Source organism: Lolium perenne, chromosome 6 (genome assembly GCF_019359855.2).
Source record: "Lolium perenne isolate Kyuss_39 chromosome 6, Kyuss_2.0, whole genome shotgun sequence".
Classification (NCBI taxonomy): domain Eukaryota; kingdom Viridiplantae; phylum Streptophyta; class Magnoliopsida; order Poales; family Poaceae; genus Lolium; species Lolium perenne.
The window spans coordinates 75,180,309-75,200,924 of NC_067249.2; the positions used below are offsets into that span (position 1 = coordinate 75,180,309).

General features: G+C 44.6%; 2 protein-coding genes across 3 annotated transcripts in view; both read left to right on the forward strand.

Moving 5' to 3' along the window:
- Positions 1 to 5,735, forward strand: part of LOC139832431 (uncharacterized) — a 40,050-nt gene extending 34,315 nt beyond the window's left edge. Inside the window, exons 3-4 of the mRNA XM_071822193.1 lie at positions 3,779 to 4,367; positions 5,681 to 5,735. Coding sequence (XP_071678294.1) covers positions 3,779 to 4,367; positions 5,681 to 5,735 — 644 coding nt within the window. The remainder of the gene's footprint in view (positions 1 to 3,778; positions 4,368 to 5,680) is intronic.
- A 2,620-nt stretch (positions 5,736 to 8,355) lies between these two features.
- Positions 8,356 to 15,670, forward strand: LOC127307705 (ABC transporter A family member 8). Of its 2 annotated transcripts, none has more exons than XM_051338461.2 (18): positions 8,356 to 8,511; positions 9,254 to 9,620; positions 9,776 to 9,861; positions 9,944 to 10,073; positions 10,230 to 10,340; positions 10,415 to 10,575; positions 10,793 to 10,948; positions 11,078 to 11,240; positions 11,467 to 11,592; positions 11,681 to 11,764; positions 11,902 to 12,269; positions 12,537 to 12,737; positions 13,556 to 13,665; positions 14,053 to 14,137; positions 14,636 to 14,764; positions 14,840 to 14,989; positions 15,079 to 15,167; positions 15,260 to 15,400. In XM_051338461.2, exons 1-17 carry the CDS (start codon positions 8,452 to 8,454, stop codon positions 15,118 to 15,120), a joined length of 2,529 nt encoding a protein of 842 aa, XP_051194421.1. In that variant the 5' UTR covers positions 8,356 to 8,451; the 3' UTR covers positions 15,121 to 15,167; positions 15,260 to 15,400. The 2 variants fall into 2 exon arrangements, with proteins under 2 accessions (XP_051194421.1, XP_051194420.1); XM_051338460.2 differs by having other exon boundaries at positions 8,357 to 8,511; positions 14,840 to 14,945; positions 15,260 to 15,670.
- The last annotated feature ends 4,946 nt before the right edge of the window (positions 15,671 to 20,616 follow it).

Sequence of the window (20,616 nt, forward strand, 5' to 3'; positions counted from 1 at the left end):
GACGATGCACCTCAGCCGTTAGATCCCTCTCTAATCCTACGCTCCACGTCGCCCCGTACCGTTTCGGGTTTTAAAGGAGGCTGACGGGTGGACCCCACCCTGTCAGCAGGCCCGCGCGCACTGGATGCGCTGCTGGGCCGTTTTCTCTTTTTAAACAGTTTCGGCCCACGTTGGTTTCCCGCCGCCTGTTTAATTCAAATTCGTTTTAAACATTTTCCAAACAATCCAATACTGCCCAAACTTTGAAATTCAACCATTTCAAATTGGCTAAACCAAATTTAGTGAATTTGACATTGTTAGAAAGCCACTAAAATTCTCTATCCAATGCCACTGGCCTCTTGGTCAAATTCTTTGTAGAATTAATGTGACAAAAATAACAAGCCAGGGACTTTTCCCTATTCAAATAATTCTTAAAAATCAACCAAAATAGATATTAAGTTAATTCCAACTCTAATAGCTCACTTTTGACTTACACTAATTGTTTATGCAATAAAATGGTGTGGTCACTTTGCATGATCATGCCATGGTTTAATGAATGGATATTTTGACTAGTTTAACTAGTTGATATTATCCAAAACTATTAAAGTTAAATTGTGTGAAGTCTTACACTTCATTTAAACTTGTCTCACATGAATTCATGGGATGTTTGGACCCCTGGTTCCAAACTCTCTTATATGAATTTCTTGAGATTTAAATCAAATATAGTGTTATTTAAATGGCATGAGGTGTTCCACCTCATTTAAATCATTCTCCCAAATGATGATGATGATGAACATTTGATCTAGGTCAAGATGAGTTCATCCATGATTGTTGGAGAAATTAAATCTTAAGAAGATTTCAATGAGAGGAAATTATTTCTCAAGAACCCTATGGAAACTATCATTTACATATAGAATACAAATCCTATTTTAATCCCACAACCCATGTACCCTAGTTTATTTATGTGTGTGCATAGAGTAGTTTGTGTGTTGATTTGTGATGTGTGGAATAGCCCTGGAATTAGTGAGTAATTATACTCGTATTCAAATTTAGACGGTAGCACCGGAGAGTACGCCGAAGAAGAAGGTTGCTACCAGGAGGAGGAAGAGGAACAGTTTGAGAACTACCAAGGCAAGCTAATTTACTATGCAAGCTTTTATTCTTGCCAAGTGCAAAGCCCCTTGGGGCAAGGCACCATGTCTTACCTTTTCTTATGTGAACCCATCCCAAGTTTTTACTTGTTTTCCAAATGATTTTCCTTTTATAGTTAACTTTGGTCAAAATACAAGTTGGATACTAGAGTAGTGAGTTAGTCCCTTCCCAGCAAAGCAAGGTAGCACCCCTCATGAATTAGAGCTAGTGCTAATGAACTAAACTACTCTAGATGGGAACAATGTGATTTGAAAGGATTTTGAAAACCTTGGAATGAAGATGCCTTCCATTGAATGAATGTTGAAGGTGAATATGACCAAGAGAAGATGGTGATTTTTGATAAAACATGATGTTGGTTTGAATGCGATACCTTTCCAATTCTCAAGTACCCCCACAATACCTGATTATGGGTAGGGCTTAACTGGAAGTTTATGCGTCTTAGTATGGGTTCCCTCTAAACAAGCGTCATCGGGGTTATGCCGAAAGCTGCCTCTACCACAAAAGAAACGATACGATATGATGCGAAATGAGGTGAATGTCCGGCCCAAGCCCTGTGCAGTTCCCAGGTTGACAGTTGGTCTTCACTGGGAGGCCAAGCTCATGGGGAGAGGTGCTCATACTAGGATTCGTAAGTGAAAGGTTATGGTTGATGATCCGCGTACTGTGTTACGATTATTCGGGGAAATCCCGACGGATGAAATCAAATGTTGTGGCACAAGTGTGCAACCTCTGCAGAGTGTAAACCTATTCGAATAGCCGCGTCCACGGTTACGGACGGTTGGAAAGGCCATACAGTTTCCGATGTCATATCTTTGAAAATGATGTTGAAAGGTGATGGTGAATTGACTTGTGGTGGATTGAATTGAAATCACCACTTGAACGGTGGGAATGACACTAATGTTCCCCCTTGGGTTAGTTAGCACTTGAATAAGTTTTTCTTAAAACTTTGTGAACCAAAACTAGCTTTATGCAAATAAACTAGAGCTTAGCAAACCCTACTAGAATGTCTAGCACTTTTTCTTGAATTAGTTTGCGAGTACTCAACGTACTCACGGCTTTGTCCCTGGCTATTCAAATGGCCAGAGTATGAAGATGAACAAGGAGATGACCAGCAGGACGCCTACAACAACTAAGCGCTTTCCGACGTCAAGCGTTGGCCTGTGGACTAGAGAGTCCTTGTATCTTACGCTTCCGCTATGTTGAACTATGAACTTGTGTTTGTTCGTTGATCAATAGATCAACTATTCGTGTAATATGGATCATGTGATTCCAATTTGTAAGACTTATGGGTTGTAATGAATGATGACTGTGATACTTAACTATTATGCCTCGCAACAACAATATTCCTGGGATTGCGATGTATGACATAATAGGCATTCGGACTTAAAAATCCGGGTGTTGACAGGCCGGCCACCCCCCCATATGGGAGGTGGAACTCCCACCTCTAGTGGGAGTCCTAGCTTGGCTAGGTTTCCCCTCCATATGGAAGGTTTTGGTTTCGGGTCTTATTCGAAGACTTGGAGTCCAACACTTGGGGTTCCACCTATATAATGAGGGGCCAAGGGAGGGGGCCGGCCACCCCAAGACCACAAGCTGGCCGCCCCATTGAAGTGGCCGGCCACCCCCTCCCAAACCCTAGCCGCCCCCCTCTCCTCCATATCTTCCGCGTAGCTTTAGCGAAGCTCCGCCGGAGTTCTCCACCGCCACCGACACCACGCCGTCGTGCTGTCGGATTCAAGAGGAGCTACTACTTCCGCTGCCCGCTGGAACGGGAGGTGGACGTCGTCTTCATCAACAACCGAACGTGTGACCGAGTACGGAGGTGCTGCCCGTTCGTGGCGCCGGAACCGATCGTGATCAAGATCTTCTACGCGCTTTTGCAAGCGGCAAGTGAACGTCTACCGCAGCAACAAGAGCCTCATCTTGTAGGCTTTGGAATCTCTTCAAGGGTGAGACTCGATACCCCCTCGTTGCTACCGTCTTCTAGATTGCATCTTGGCTTGGATTGCGTGTTCGCGGTAGGAAATTTTTTGTTTTCTATGCAACATTATCCTACATCTAGCTACTGCTATGGACCCATAGTCCAGGGGTGAACTACTCACACATCACTCCGGAGGCGACCATGGCGGTGAAGAGTCCCCCGGGAGATGATTCCCCTCTCCGGCAGGGTGCCGGAGGCGATCTCCTGAATCCCCCGAGATGGGATTGGCGGTGGCGGCGTCTCTGGAAGGTTTTCCGTATCGTGGCTCTCGGTACTGGAGTTATTATCGACGAAGGCTTGTTATAGGCGGAAGGGTAGGTTTAGGGGCGACGTGAGGGGCCCACACGCTAGGTCCACGCGGCCAGGGGGTGGGCCGCGCTGCCCTGCTGTGGCGTCGCCTCGTCGCCCCACTTCATTTCCCTTTCGGACTTCTGGAAGCTTCGTGGAAAAATAAGACCCTGGGAGTTGATTTCGTCCAATTCCGAGAATATTTCCTTACTAGGATTTCTGAAACCAAAAACAGCAGAAAACAGCAACTGGCTCTTCGGCATCTTGTTAATAGGTTAGTGCCGGAAAATGCATAAATATGACATAAAGTATGTATAAAACATGTGTGTATCATCATAAAACAAGCATGGAACATAAGAAATTATCGATACGTTGGAGACGCATCAGTCACCGCCATGACCACCAAAACCGAGACGGTATCTCTCTCTGAATTGTATGCTCATCTTCTCAATTTCGAGAACAGGCTTGACATCCAGAACGGTGGCTCCATGGGCAACGTCGCTACCATCAATCACAACGGCGGCGGTGGTCCTCCTGGTGGCGGCGGAGGCATGTCCTCTGTAAACCTGGCGTCCCGTGGAGGGCGCAATGGCGGCAACCGTGGAGGCCGCGGTGGTGGTTTCGGTCGTGGTCGCGGTGACGGAGGCCGTGGCGGAGGTGCTGGCGGTGGCAACTACAACAACAATGCCAACCGCAGCCAGCAGCCCTTCAACGCCAACGGCAACCCACGTCCGCAATGTCAGCTATGTGGCAAGTATGGCCATGTGGCAGCGAAGTGCTGGAAGCGCTTCAACAAGGAGTACATGGGAGAAGAGAAGGTCGCCGGAGCCGTCACCCACTCCTACAACATCGACCCGTCATGGTACATCGACACCGGCGCCACCGACCACATCACAAGCGAGCTAGACAAGCTCACCTTCCGAGCGCTACAATGGGCACGAGAAGGTCCACACTGCCAGTGGATCAGGTATGGATATTCACCATGTTGGTCAATCTACAATTCATACCCCTTGTGATAAACTTGTTCTCAAAGACATTCTGCATGTTCCTACTGCCACCAAAAGCCTCCTTTCTGCCTCTAAATTAGCCTTTGATAACAATGCTTTTCTAGAAATTCATCCATTTGATTTTCTTGTTAAGGAACGGGGCACGAGGAGAACCATTCTTCACGGTAGGGGTCGCCATGGCCTCTATCCTCTTCAGCCGAGATCATCTTCGGCGTCAAAACAAGCTTTTGGAGTCAATAAGCCGTCCACTTCGCGATGGCATATGCGTTTATGACATCCGTCTTCCACCATAGTTCAACAAGTTTTGAGTCACAATAAACTTCCTTGTGTTAAGGATTTTTCTACATCGGTTTGTGATGCGTGTCAAAGAGGGAAGAGTCATCAACTCCCTTATCCAAAGTCAACTAGTGTGTCTAGTGCTCCTTTAGAGCTAGTTTTTTCAGATGTGTGGGGGCCAGCCATTGCTTTGGTTGGTAATCAAAAGTATTATGTAAGCTTCGTTGATGACTATAGCAAGTTTACATGGATCTACCTCCTTAAGAATAAATCCGATGTCTTTGCTCGTTTTCATGATTTTTAGAACTATGTTGAACGTCTCTTTGATCGCAAAATTATTGTTATACAATCTGATTGGGGAGGAGAATATCAAAAATTGAATTCCTTTTTTCCAACGCATCGGCATTGAGCACCATGTATCTTGTCCTCATGCGCATCAGCAAAATGGATCAGCTGAGTGTAAGCATCGCCATATAGTTGAAGTTGGCCTTACTCTTTTAGCACATGCCAATATGCCTCTCAAATTTTGGGACGAGGCTTTCCTTACGGCCACCTTTCTCATTAATAGACTCCCTAGCAATGTCACAAACAATGTCTCTCCACATGAGCTTTTATTCAAACGTCCACCAGAATATAATTTTCTTCGCACTTTTGGCTGTGCTTGTTGGCCAAATTTACGTCCTTATAATTCCCGCAAACTCGAATTTCGCTCCAAGCGCTGTGCTTTCATTGGCTATAGTAATCTTCATAAAGGTTACAAGTGCCTAGATATTTCTAGTGGCCGGATCTATATTTCTAGGGATGTCATATTTGATGAGACTATTTTTCCTTTCTCCGAATTACACTCTAATGCTGGTGCTCGTCTTCGTGCGAAGTGCTTCTTCTTCCACCTGAATTAATTGCCTTTACTCGTTTTGATCAAGGGGGAGTATTGATACATGATCAACTAGGTGCTAATCCTACTAATTCTGCTGCAAGTGGTTTTTCTGGTACACAGGACGGGGTGCATGAAGAAAATTCGTCCAGCACGGAACCCGATGGTGATTCTCTGATCGGGTCTTCCTCGGGATCGGAGGGCATGCGATCCGGTGCCGATCCTGCCGCGTCTGCTGCCCCGTCAGCTGCTGCAGAGAGCAGTCCGACATTCCCTGCGGGTCGCGACGTGGCGAGCGAAGAGACGACGCATGCGGGGCAGGCATCACCTTCGGCCTCTGCGCCCGGATCCTCTGCGGTCTCTTCCACGCCATCTTCGGCCACATCTAGGGCCACAGGATCCTCTGCGCCGAGTTCTGCGGGATCGAGAGATTCCCCTCCTGCCACGCCTGGGATGGCTGCTGCACCTCCTCCAGGATCTTCTGCGCCGGCTCGTGTTGTGACCAGGCTGCAAAATAAAATTGTCAAGCCCAACAGGCAATATGATGGTTATATTCGGTATGGTAACTTGTGTCTTACAGGAGAACCTGTGGATGTTCAACAGGCTCTTAAGGACCCTAAATGGAAGGTTGCTATGCAGGAAGAGTATGATGCTTTGGAGAGAAATCAGACATGGCACCTTGTACCATTCAGAGAAGGGAGAAACATAATTGATTGTAAGTGGGTGTACAAAATCAAAAGGAAATCTGATGGTACTATTGAGAGGTATAAAGCACGATTGGTTGCTAAAGGTTTCAAACAACGGTATGATATTGACAATGGGGATACTTTTAGTCCAGTTGTGAAAATTGCCACTATTAGACTTGTTCTGTCCATTGCAGTCTCACAAGGGTGGACACTTCGACAGCTTGATGTTCAGAATGCATTTCTGCATGGTGTTCTGAAAGAGGAAGTTTATATGAGGCAGCCACCTGGCTTTGAGAAAGGTGATCAACTTATTTGCAAGTTGGATAAAGCGTTGTATGGGTTGAAGCAGGCACCACGAGCTTGGTATGCTCGGTTGAGTACTAAGCTTCAGCAACTTGGCTTCACTCCATCGAAGTTTGATACATCTATGTTTTTCCTTGCTAAACCTGAAGCCACTATGTTTGTACTGGTATATGTTGATGATATCATTGTGCGAGCTCTACACAAGCAGAAGTTTCAGGTTTACTTCGGCAGTTGAGAGGAGATTTTGCTCTCAAGGACCTTGGAGACTTGCACTATTTTTTAGGCATTGAAGTAAAGAAGGTGGCTGATGGTATCACTCTTTCGCAAGGGAGGTATACAAGAGATTTGCTCAAGCGTGCTGGGATGGAGAAGTGCAAGGGTATCACCTCGCCTATGTCCTCGACTGAAAAGTTAACAAAATCTGAAGGGAAATTCTTAAGTCCTGATGATGTGACACGGTACAGAAGCCTAGTTGGTGGTCTTCAGTATTTGTGTATGACACGACCTGATATTTCCTTTGCTGTTAATAAGGTATGTCAATATTTACATGAGCCGACAGTTTTGCATTGGGCTGCAGTGAAGCGTATTTTGAGATATCTTCAGTACACCATTGATATTGGTATGAGAATCAGAAGATCTTCTTCCACACTTGTGAGTGCTTTTTCAGATGCTGATTGGGCAGGATGCCCAGATGATCGCCGCTCTACAGGAGGGTTTGCTGTATATTTTGGTCCTAATTTAATTTCCTGGAGTGCTAGGAAACATGCGACAATTTCTCGCTCTAGCACTGAGGCAGAGTATAAATCTCTTGCTAATGCAACTGCTGAAATTATTTGGATTCAGTCAGTCCTTAGAGAAATTGGTGTTAAACAGCCAAGAACAACATATTTGTGGTTTGATAACTTGGGAGCCACTTATTTATCAGCAAACCCGGTGTTTCATGCAAGGACCAAACACATTGAGGTGGATTTCCATTTTGTTCGAGAGAGAGCGTCGAACAGGCAGCTGGAAGTCCGGTTTATTCCTTTTGGCGATCAGGTTGCAGATGGCTTCACTAAACCTCTTCCGGTGAAACAACTCGAAGCATTCAAACGGCATCTCAATTTAGAGAGTTGCGTTTGAGGGGGAGTGTTAAACGAGTTGTAGATAGGCTGTTACGATATAATTCTATCTATAGTTTTCGTGTGCTACAAGTTATATAGTTAAGCCGGTTGTTGTAACAATCTCTAGATGAGATCTATGTAATCTTGTATGCCAAGTTTTGGCCAATATTTAAGTGAAGCCTGGGCACCCCGAGAGGGTACACCGATCCAATCTATTTCGTGTTTCTTAATAATAATAATCTAATTTGTTCTCATAGCCACGGCCATCAGCAAATACTACTCCCTCTGGTCCTGAATACCTGTTGCATGTTTAGGCAAACTGTAGGCTAAAATATATCTATTCCTAGATTTCTATACTACAGTTAACACGGAGACCTGTATACAGCTAGAAGCATATCTCACGTACACATCAGCACTCTCCATAGGTATATGCTCCAACAATTAACGCGGAGATATCCTTGGTGGATTTCCATTTCCGACGAAACCGAACAGAGAGCCCAATGCAGTCTCCGGCGTCGCCTAGTGCAGTTGTGCGCAGACCACACAAGCAAAACGCCGAATGTGCCACCCGATCAGATTGGACCCTACTCAGTGGGAAGAACTCACGGCCTGTCGCCTGTCGGTCCACTCCTAAACCGTGACGACCACGGTAAACTCAAGTCCACTCTACAGGGGCAGAACAGTCACTACGCACTCTCTCGGCCGGCTGGACACTCTTAAAACCTCGCACTGTCTCGGCCTGGCTGGCGTCTGATCTCTCTTTGTCGCTTCGAGTTCTCCGACGGAGAGAAGGGGCGGCGCCATGGGCTCGAGCAATCTGGAGCAGACCAACGCGCTCTTCAGGAAGAATATAGTGATCCAGGTGACGCGTCCTGGGATCTCCCCCCTCCTCTGTATTTTCGGTTTTTGGTGTCCAGGTCGAATTGTATCCTGCGGAATTGGCGTTTCTTGTTTTTCCTCGTCTGCTTCTTCTGTTCTTGCCTGCAAAATTCGCCATGGGATGATGTCGTCCACCGTGAATCTGCGACAGAAATGCGTCTTGTGTGATCCTGCACGTATCCGCGGATTTTACTGAAGAGGAGTTATGATTTTTATCAGAGGATCGATCCCACTTGTGCCTGTGTTATCATGCAATTAATTTTGGCCAACAAAGATGCAGCAAGTACATACGATTTTGGTTTCAGGATCCAATTTTGCAACAAGTATAGGGAGTTCCAAGTTTTCAAACGCCAAAATCACACCTCAGATGCTTGCTAAACCTCTTTGAATTGCAGGGTTCCAGGGTTTTTTCTATAGAATTTCTTTTCTAACTAGAGTTGTCAAACAATGCCCCAAATTTGATGGCATAACAAACATAATCTCTTTTTTTTTCGAGAAAATTCAATTTATATAATATCTCTCTGTCACCAGAATATATGTTCTAAAATCCTGTAGAATTATGTAACACTACCCCGTGACATCATACTTCAATGTCTAATTCCCTTGAGAAGATTATTTCAGTGTATATGTTATACTATATTTCTTCCTGTTTTCTGTTTCTAATTTTCGGGATAAAGAAACCCTGGCTCTGATTCATCTGAGTCTGTGGCTTCCCCAATTGGCAGAGGCGCGCCCGCAAGACCAACTGCTGCCTCATCTTTTTCCCGCTGATCATCTGCGGGGCCATCGGCGGCCTGCAGATCACCATCGACCGCCAGATAGCCAAGGAGCAGCGAGAACATCCAATCGTCGTGGACTGCTCCTGCAACAATGCCGTCGTGTCGGGCAACAGCACGGGGGGCGCGGTGTGCTTGGACTCGTGCCCTCTGCCTCGCGCCCCCAAATGGCCACCCGTGCTGCAGATCCCGTCGCCATCGTCGAGTAACCCGTTCTTCTACGACGGCGGCGCGTCGTGCAGCGCCGGCGCCGCGGCGCCCGGGTCCTGCGCCGCGAGGTTCCTCGTCACCGGCACCAACCAGTCCTTCGTTTCAAGTATGCCGTCTACTCTGTTTTTCTTTTTTCTTTTGAACGTCCGTAAACTCTGTTCTTTCTGTCAGTGCGTGGTGAAGTTGAAGTTACATCTACGGATGCAGAGTTAATCTCTATTGTTAAAGTGTCGGGTTTTGACAGAATTTTTCTATATGCAGGTGTGATGGATAACATGATCCCCGTGCAGAGCACGTCGGTGAACGTGTCGGCCGACGACATCTCCGCGCTAGCCGATTTTGTTCTGGTAGTACTTTCCGTTCCCCTAGTCATGTGTTCTGAATGATCCTTGTTGTTCTGGGAATCCCGTGACGTATCCAAAACTACAGGCTAACAGGTACTATATGCAAACAACACTGTTTGATCCTCCAGGAGTGAACTCATTTCTTCAGAACACATGTACTCCGAACCTGACACTTTCATATGCTTATATAGAAGGCAATGAAACTGTCAGCCAAGGTAAAAAAGAGTTCTCATAAAAGTTCAAACCTGTACTTGTTACTGAGCAATGATCATCGAAGCCTTTAGGAGAGAAACTTTCAGCAACTCTCTTGCAATTTCACCCAGTTGCAGTGCATTTTAGTTATTTCTGATGTTTACTGAAATCTGGAGCAGATGTGAATTGCACGGAAGGATTAATGCTCTGGCGCGACAATTCGTGGCTCATTAGTGATGAACTGTATAAAGCATACTATGGAGGGAACAAGACAAATGAAATTGCTGCAGGTAAAACCTTTCCAACTTATTGAATCATTTCTTCTACTCTACTACTCACTAATATTGAGTTATGTTGTTTCCAGCGTACGACTTCTTAAGCTCTGATCTGAGCAACTTTAACTTGGTCATTTCATATAACTCGACAAACAAGTTTGGTAATGTGGACACTGGAATCTCTATCATCCAATTACCTGGGCCATGGGAAGCACCTAGATTGCGTCAAGTTCCAAGGTTAACAAATATGGTATGACTTTTCTCAGTTTAGAGAAGAATAGTACATTCTACCTCCAGGATAACCTCTCTCCATTTCTTAACTGTGTATTTGCAACTTCTTAGCTCTCTACAAATTAGCTTAGTGTCATACTAGCACACAGTTCTTCATGTCACAGACTCAATTCGCATAGTGTTGTCTTTGTTGTTAAATTATTGTTGCTCCCACTTTACAGAGTTTCATTTTGCAGGCATCAAGTGCATACCTTCATTTAAGAGGCAATGCTCTCAAGATATCATTTGATTTTGTTAAAGATATGCCCAGAGCAGCTAAATCATTTAGCTTTGATATATCTTCAATAATAGGACAGCTGCCTTATCTATGGACTATGATGCTTCTTTTCCCGGTATGGCAGATCTTTATACATTTATTTTCAACGCCAGTCAATTTGAAATATTTACTTATTCTGAGATTTTTGCAAGCAAATAAAAATACTAGCAACCTTTTCATCTTATAGAATGAATTGATATTGCAGGTAATTTTGACCAACCTTGTATACGAGAAGCAAAATAAGCTTAGGATCATGATGAAGATGCATGGTCTTGGTGATTTGCCATATTGGACTATAACATATTCGTATTTTATCCTTCTATCAATGCTATACATGCTGTCCTTCATGATATTTGGTGTTGCACTAAGTAAGATAATACTTTAATTACTACACATGTTTTTCTGTGCAAATAAATATAAGAATGACTTTCACTTTGACAATTTGGGAAATGTTATTTCACCTATTTTAGTTGGTTCTTGGTATGATCAATCAATGTTATTATTTAGTACTGTGATAAATTTATTTGATAAAAGATTGTCATCGAACTGTTACAGTTTAGAAGGATATTTCTTATATTTTTGTTTTATTTTCAGGAATATCATTCTTTCGACTAAATAATTATGACCTGCAGTTTGTGTTCTACTTTGCTTACATGAACTTGCAAATTTCATTTGCATTTCTTGTGGCTACATGCTTCTCAAATGTGAGGACAGCTACTGGTATGCTTCCATAAATAGTATTGGCACAGTCCTTCCATCAGATGGTATAAAATTATCCACTCTGATTATTTGGCATATCACGCTGCAGTCACAGGATATTTCTACATATTTGGGTCCGGACTTATAGCAGAATTTTTTTTCAAGCCATATATTGAAGACATTTTCCTCTCAGGTACTGTATATATGTGATTTTATCTTTGTAGAATATCATTATGCAGTTGACATTAAGATTTTAGGGCTTCTTTCATCTAACCTTTTGTTCTTTAATTCCAATGATTTGTGTGGAACTTTCCTTTTTGTTCATTCAAGGAAGCTGGATTATACTTTTGGAACTTTTTCCTCCATTTTCTTTGTATCGCATTGTGTACGAGTTATCACAATCTGCATTACTGGTAAGTGTTATGGGCTCCACGGGTATGCAGTGGAGCGACCTGAGTGATACCAAAAATGGGATGAGAAGTGTTTTAACCATAATGATATTCGAATGGATCCTATTCATGTCATTATCATTCTACCTGGATCACTTTGGTTCCTTTCAAAATGGAATAAGAAAAGCAGTATTACTTCTTCACTCACACCGGGCTGCAAAGCAATCTTCAGCAGCTCAACAGCAGACCATGCAAGTTCAAGAGTTCAAAGCTTCTGTTGAAATGGAGAGGACAGATGTTATCAAAGAGGTGTGTTATGTTTGTCCCATACGTATATATTAACTCTGTTCTCTGGTCCATTCTCTTAACCTTATGATCATTGGCATGTTAAAAATTTGAATCTAGCCTCTGGAGTTACATATTTTTTTCTTCTCTACACTTTACCAAACTTCACTGATGTATAAAATGTGATAGCAGCTTAGCCTAGAGTGTAATTCTAGTCCTGCGCGAATATGTTTCCTGCTGAACCTTATGACAGAGTACTAATTAATGTAGCATTGCCATATTTGCTTACAGAGAGAAATAGTTGGACAGCTATTACAGGAGCCAAATAGAAGTTATTCAGTCATATGTGACAACCTTAAGAAAGTGTATCGTGGAAAAGATGGCAACTCAAAGAAAATTGCTGTCAGAGAGTTGTCCCTTTCAATGGCTCGGGGGCAGTGCTTTGGTGTTCTTGGTCCAAATGGTGCTGGAAAAACCACACTCATCAACATGGTAAGTATGAATTTAATAGATACTATAATTTACTACAGGGCTACCCTCGTCAAAATATTTAATACGGGGTCTGATTTCGTTATATTTTATTAAGATTTTATGCCTCCTAGATGTGCAAACCAAACAGATATCCCGCAACAGGTGGAGTTATTGTGAATTATGTCTAGCACATCCTGTTCTGGGAAATATAACCATTTCAAAAGTGCAGCCCATTTCTATGCATCAAGAAAGAATTTGTGTGCTAGCAGTCACTGTGGATTACGTCTAGCACAGTCTATGGTTTTGTGTACTAGCTGGATTGAAGAATTTGCTGTCCATGCATCCCAAATGGTTCTAGCTATAGTCCATAACTATTGGACGCAAATTTTTGGCACATGGGTGCTATGCACAGCATAAAGCCCAAAATTGGTAGTAATTTCAAATATTGAAAAAAATCCGAATCCTCCTGGAAACAAAAGATGATCAAGTATTGTTCTCGTATATAAACATATTTGGGCTCGAAATGATTTCCATGGTATCCTAGGAAAAAAAAGACAAATTTATGACGAATATAGCGGACATGGGGCTTTTCGATTTTGTCTTTTTTACCCAGGATGCAGTGATAGTAATTCCCTCACGGAATATTTTTATACAAGTACAATACTTAATCATTGTCCCAAATGGGTTTGGATTTTTTAACCTTTTTTAAATTTATTGTGGATTTTTTTGGATGCATGGGGTTCTTGGCACCCGTGAGCATCAATGTATTTTCCATAACTAATAGCATATAATCAGGTAGATCATGTAATCAAACTGAAGGACTCTTAACCTGACAACAGCTCACTGGATTTACGAAACCTACATCTGGCACGGCGTACATAGAAGGAATGGACATACGACTGGACATGGACAAAATTTATTCAGGAATCGGTGTTTGTCCGCAGCATGAGTAATTTCTAATCTCTTTCCATCAGATTTTTTGGATTAGTGATGTAGGTTAGTTTGACACAATCTTTACTCTTATAAAGACCTGAGCTGGTTGCGGTCTGGTCACCCTAAGATTACTTCTGATGCAGCAAAGAAATTAATTACCGCTGGTAGAAATATTTATCATTAACATTTGATAAATTAAAAATTAAAAAATCAATGTATGATTACAGTACTTATTTTTTGGAAAAATAAATTATAGTCGTTCTTTATTTTACATTAAGTTAAGGACAATGAACAACTCAAGCAATCCAAAAAAAATCCGTAACAGTGCGAGAGCATTTGGCTAGTGTAGTTTTAAAAATTGTGATTGTAGTCACTTTCTCCTTCTTTGACTGTCACCATGCAGCTTGCTTTGGGAAACACTGACTGGCAAAGAACATTTGTTGTTCTACGGAAGGCTTAAGAAATTGAAGGGTACACAATTAGCTCAGGTAATGCATTACAGTATTTAATATGGTGATATTTTCAATGCATTTTGTATGAACTCGACTAAAGACACCATTTACCACTAGATACTGAAGCACCATAATATTCATTTCCATGACCAGCTGACCAAAGCTGAGCTCATCACTTGCACATAGGGCTGATTTGTTCTGAGCTAACCCGTACGCTTCACAAATTTTCCACCACAAATTCAAAGCCATAAAGTCTTTTATCTGAACAATTAGGGCTGATTATATACCTAGGCTTAATGTAGAAGTGGATGTCAAAATAAGCGATACACATTTTAGTTTTCTGATGCAGTCATAATTAACAGGCAAGAATTAGCATATTCACATACTCCTGCCCACTTTCCTGGACTCATTTTTTCCTCTTATGCAGAGAACTCGCTGTTTTATCATCACATATTGCCATTTGCTTAGATGGAAAACCAAATCATCATTCCGTACAGAAGCAACTACTGAAACATCCCCATGTTTTGTTTTCAGGCTATCAAACAATCTTTGAAAAGTGTGCGTTTGTTTGAGGGTGGTGTTGCTGATAAGCTTGTAGCAAAATACAGCGGTGGCATGAAGCGTCGTCTCAGTGTTGCAATCTCTCTAATTGGTGACCCAAAGGTACTTGTTTTTATGAGAAGAATTCATGCATGATTCTGCGATCTTCTGAATTTTTTTGCTTGGAGAACATTGTAGGTTGTTTATATGGATGAACCAAGTTCGGGCTTAGATCCCGCATCGAGGAAAGACTTATGGAATGCCGTAAAGTCTGCTAAACAGGACAGGGCCATAATTCTCACGAGTACAGTACTTTACCTTCAATTCTCAAACAGCAGTATATTTTCAGTTCAGTACCACATTATTGTGTGTGTCTGTGCAACTTGAGCTTGATACCGCATCATCAAAGTTCAAACTTACTTCCATCAATATTGCAGCACATTCAATGGAAGAAGCCGAAGTTCTGTGCGATCGAATAGGAATAATCGCGAACGGTACCTTGCAGTGCATCGGAAACTCAAAAGAGGTGCATCAACATGCGCCGATAAATTTATCATACCTCACAAATGATCATTGATCTCGGATGCTAACACGGCCACCCAATCTGCCTTTTTCCAGCTGAAAACCAAGTACGGAGGCTCATATGTACTGACAATAACGACTGCGGCAGGTGAGGAGGCGGAGGAGGTGGAGAAACTAGTTCAGTCCATCTCGCCTGGGGTGAGCAGGGTGTACCATATCTCTGGGACGCAGAAGTTTGAGATGCCGAAGCAGGAGGTCAGGATATCAGACGTGTTCCATGCCATGGAGAATGCGAAGAGTAGGGTGACGATCCTCGCCTGGGGCCTGGCTGACACTACTCTGGAGGACGTGTTCATCAGAGTTGCCAGGGAGAGCGAGGCATCCTCTGTTTGCAGCTCATCATAGTCGCGGCTTCAGATATATGTATGACGAATGTTTTTTTGAACACAAATGTATGGCGAATTAGCAATGCGCTGAGCTTGTAAGGCTTCAAATGAGTTTGGATCATGTCTGGTGTAGCTTCAGATCATCAGATACTACCTCAGTTCTTATTTAATCGACGCACGCCATCACGTGAAACGTACATTGGTATGCACCGCTCCACGTCGATTAAAACAGTACGGAGGGAGTACATGCGACTAGCAGAAATGATGAATTAGTAAAACAATTCAAACGCCGCGAAATTTATTTAAAATGAGGTAAATTAAAAATACAATCATAAACTGAAGAAAACTTATTAGAGAATCCAAACAATAGTTAGGAAATGAAGAGAGACATTCATGAATAGTCAGGAAATATAGCAATTATAATTTCATAATTTTTTTTATTATTTGGTTGTTTTCACTTATCCCTGATTTTTATTTCCAGAAAACGTGTTTATCAGTTTTTATTTTTTCTGTATTTGTATTTCAAATTTTATTACTAACTTTTCTGGATTATTTCTATACTTTTTAAATATTATTTTTATAATTTTTTACAGATTTGAAATAGGTTTTCTGATTTTCAGAACTTAACACTTTACAAATTAGTTATTAAGAATTTTTAAATTTATTTGAACAGTTTGTTCGGTGTATTGTCCTTTGAATGATATTTTTTTTTGCGTAAACTAGGTTGCCGTTTGTGTAAAAGCACTGCCGCATTATTAATCAAACTACTTTTTTTTTTGAGAACCCACAACAGCGTGCGCGTCATTCTATTAAGCTGACAAGAAACGCCAAGAATGGCTACAACACCACACATGCGTTTTGGCTTACAACACACTCCTACAACACCGACGCCAAGCACACCTTGCCCAACCTCAACCCAATAACGGTGAGGCGACGGGGCACAGAGTCTCCAAACAGTGTCACAGCCAACTCCAACAACACGACCAACTTCCCAAGCTGCCTAGACCAACGTACCACATCATACGCCTAGAAGATGAAGCGCACGATTGGCAGGGTGTGACCAAACTTGGAAAAGGGTCGACAAGCGTGTTGGCGATGGCGTACATTGCGCTCCAGAGACTCACACCTAGAGCAGTAGCAGACACCGGCGAGGCTACCATCACCGAGAGCCATCCCTCGCACAAACAGCGCCTTCAAGAAGGGGATGACGTTGCTGCGCCGCCGCTGCTCGGTCCAGCAAGTCAGACCTAGGGTTTCCCCTGGCGTCGAGGGTAGAAACGGTTAGGACCCAAAACCACGCCTCCAAGGAGGGAGATGGCACCCACAGGTGTCACCGTGGTCCGCAACGGAAGAACCGAGCAGGGTTTTCACTCGGGCCAAAGACCGCCCAACGGCGAGATGGAGACGCGCCAAAATCCGGCCTGAACCACCACAGCAGGAGGCAACTAGAGGTCGACGGAGAAGGGCGAAACGCACCAAAAGCTACCGCAGCAGCCACCCAAAACCGGCCAGAAATGAGACCGAGATGGTTTGCTCCTGGTAGTTGGGTCGCTGCTGCCGCCGGAGCACTCCGGCCACCGCCGCCGCCGGAGGGCCACCAAGGGGACACCCCTCCGTAGACGCAGATATAGAGCTGGGCCAATGCTGTCAAGGAGGGGGAGTCACCCGCTTGAGCCCATCTGGGCCCGTGCAAGCCCATCTAGGCCCGCAATCGCAACGCCGCCGGCGCACCAGGCCGCCATTGGCGGACGAGCACAGCACGACGCGTCGGGTCGGCGGTGACCCCAGCACCCTCCACCAGCCCGCCCGCACAAGCCCACCCCGCCCGCCGCCACGACCGCACCTGGGGATGCCGCCACCACGAGGACGCCGCCTGGAACGCGGAGCCGCCGCGCCATCGCCGAGACGACCGCGCCGTCGCGCCCTCCATCAGTGGGACGCCCACCACGACCGCAGAGACCCGCTCCTCCACCGCCGCGCGTGGGAGAAGAAAAAGGCCCCGCCGCCGCCGGCCCTGCATGGGCTTTGCCCGGCGGCGCCCTCTGGCGGCGACGAGGAGAAGGGGGAGCTGGGGAGGGCCGAGGGATGCGTCGCCAGAGAGCTCCCGGTCGCTCGCGGGAGCGACGCGGGAGCTAGGGTTTTCTCACCTTCATCTTACCATTGGAATACTAACTGTGCCACGTCCTACTTTTTTGCTTTGAGAGACTGATACAAAGCAGGTTACCAAACGGTACACAAAAGCTATAAATTCTTTTTTGCAAATATTTTTGATGTATACTCCGTATTATATATAACTTGTATCGATACTATTATATTCGAGTCCGTACATCATCAAAAATGTTTGATGTCAAATATCTAGCGCATCCACACCGTTGATCTGCATCTGACGTAACACGCATGCTCCGCACCCAGAAAAGGCAAGATATCGAATCCAAACAAATCAGAGATTACATGCAGAATTAAATGGGCAATTAATTAATCAGGCCGAAAAATGGCTAATTAATCAACCTTTCTAGCGCTAGCACCCTGCCCGCTCATTAGCGCCCAATCAAATAAAATCTTTCCTTGCCTCACTGCCTTGTTTCCTTGTAATGCCATCAAATGAAATCTTTCTTTGCCTCATTAAGTCAAACCGAACTCTACACGGATCCCCATCCCCGACTGACGGGAGGGACACAAGCACGCAGAGGTGACCGCCACCATCCGAATCCTGGAACCTCACTATTTCTCTTGACAAAAACTCCATGGGCGGCAGCATCTCATTGCCTCCATGTCGCTCGGGCAAGATGCAACAACTCGACGTTGTTGCGCTCGTTGGTCACGTCCAACAGCCAAATCCTGGCGGACAACACGACTCTCCAGGCCACATCCTGCACCCACCGATGGTCTTGTGTTGCGTGGGCCATATTGGGTATTTCAACATCTTCTCTAAAACAATAATGGGTATTTTTTTTCGAGGTTGACGGGGGGGGGGGGGGGGGGGGGGTTGCAGGGGGGAAGAGCGGTGAGGAGCCGAAGCTCAAGTAAGCTTGGTCAAGACATAGGACCGTAGCCTATCCAGGCCGCCACGGCCGTCCGTCGACATCCTCCATCGCCAAAGAGCAAGGTCGTCGCAAACACGGAGCAACATGGAACTCGGGGTTGAGGGTCTTCCGTTGAAGACAAGATCATTGCGACTCTTCCAGATGGCCCAAAGGATCGTCGCAACTCCCATACGCCAGGTGTGGACCGGAATCTGGAGGGGGGATGGATGCTCTAGATGGAGAACCGCCCGTCCGGGATTGAGACATCCAGACGGGTCCAGACCGAGGAGGCAAGGCTGCAGTCGAAGAACAAGTGCCTCCCGGTCTCGGCAAAAGGGCAGGAAGCGCAGAGCTCGGACGGCGCGCAATGCTTGTAAAAGAGGTTCGCGCGGGTACTCAGCCGGTCGATGTCGAGGAGGTATGCGAAGATCTTCAGCTTGGAGGGGAGCCGTAAATCCCAGGTGATGCAGGCAGACACGTCCCTAGGACGCGGGGGGGAGAGCATCCGGTATGCCTCCCGCGAGCTGAAGCTGGGACCCGAGGCAGAGTCGATGGAGCGGTCGTCGGGGGAGGGCGTAAGATGAGTGTCGCCGATGATCCGGCGCATCAGGACGAGCTCGGCCGCCGCAGCTCCGGTGAGCCGTGGCTGCAGGTCCAGCCCCAAGGCCACCACAGTAGCGACCGAGGCGTGTTGGCGGGTGCAGTGGGAGAAGAGGGCGGGGAAGCGCAATCATGGGTATTTCAACATCTTCTCTAAAACAATCATGTATTTCAACATCATGGTGAAGTGGTTCAGTTTGTTAGAGGCTAGAGTTTCTGATAGAGGGTTGTTGCGGAACTCATATTCTCTTGGTTAGGTATTTGATTTGAATGTTGTATTATTAGTCCATTGCGAACCATATGCCAAAGAACTGGGTTTACACATTGGAGGATTTGAAAAGAACTATATACTGATTTTCCTTTTTTTTTTGTACTGCTACCATGTAGGAATTGCAGAAACATTCCAAGAAGGTAAGAAGGCGAAGAGCTATGACCATGGTAGCACACTGCTATAGCCTGTCCATATTGCTCTGAGATTGCAGGATAATGAACATGTCAGCAATCAACATGTTTATGTTAGTCTCTATATATTCCACCAAGTATTAAGACCAGAGATGTGAGGCAAAATCATCTTGATATGATCAGGCACATGCCTGTAGTGTAAGTGTGTAACTCGATGATCACACTTAGCACCGCAGATGAATGAGCTACAAAATAATCAAAAGGGCTACCAACAGTTATTGTATGTATTCATAAAAAACCGTTGACATTTGATAAAATACTGCCTTAGCCCCTTCAGGTTCAAGAGGTGAGGATTGCCATGTTGGGGCATCTTCTCCGTTTGCTGAATGCACTGCCCGTGGCGCCGCCGCCGAGAGGCACCAACAAGCTTCTTCTTAGAGGAGACCAGTGCAGTTTATTTGCATGCATCAAGGAACAAGTCTCTTAGCAAGCGCGATCTCCACTGAGGGCCGAGATAGAGCCGCCTCTGCTAAGATTGATGCGCTCGCCGTGAAGGCAGGGTTCCACCGTGGCCGAGATGTTCTTAGTGGCTAGCTTGGCAAAATGCATGGTTCGTGTATTGTTCCCATTCCAAGGGACTCGATTGTGTGCATGCAGCGACCTGGTACGGTACGTGACATGCCTAAACAAAATTTTCCGTAACTATGATTTATAAAGTTTGCACGCAGATTCACATATAATAGTTTCTGGTTGATATTTCTTTCTTCAGTGTCTGCATTTCCTAAGAGCACCGATTTTAATTTCTTTTATTATCTGAAAATATACATACATATAACTTATCTCCAATTTATACTTGAGGATAGGCTAACATGTTATCATTTTTCCATCTACCAAATAACTTTCTGGTTTTTATCAATGTTTTGTAAATCATCTTTCATTCTTAGCTATGTCTTTTTCATTTGTTAATTTCTTTTGCTTTTAACAATGGTGAATTATATTTACATGAAATCCAATTTGATATCCAAATTCGTTGATGGTGGAT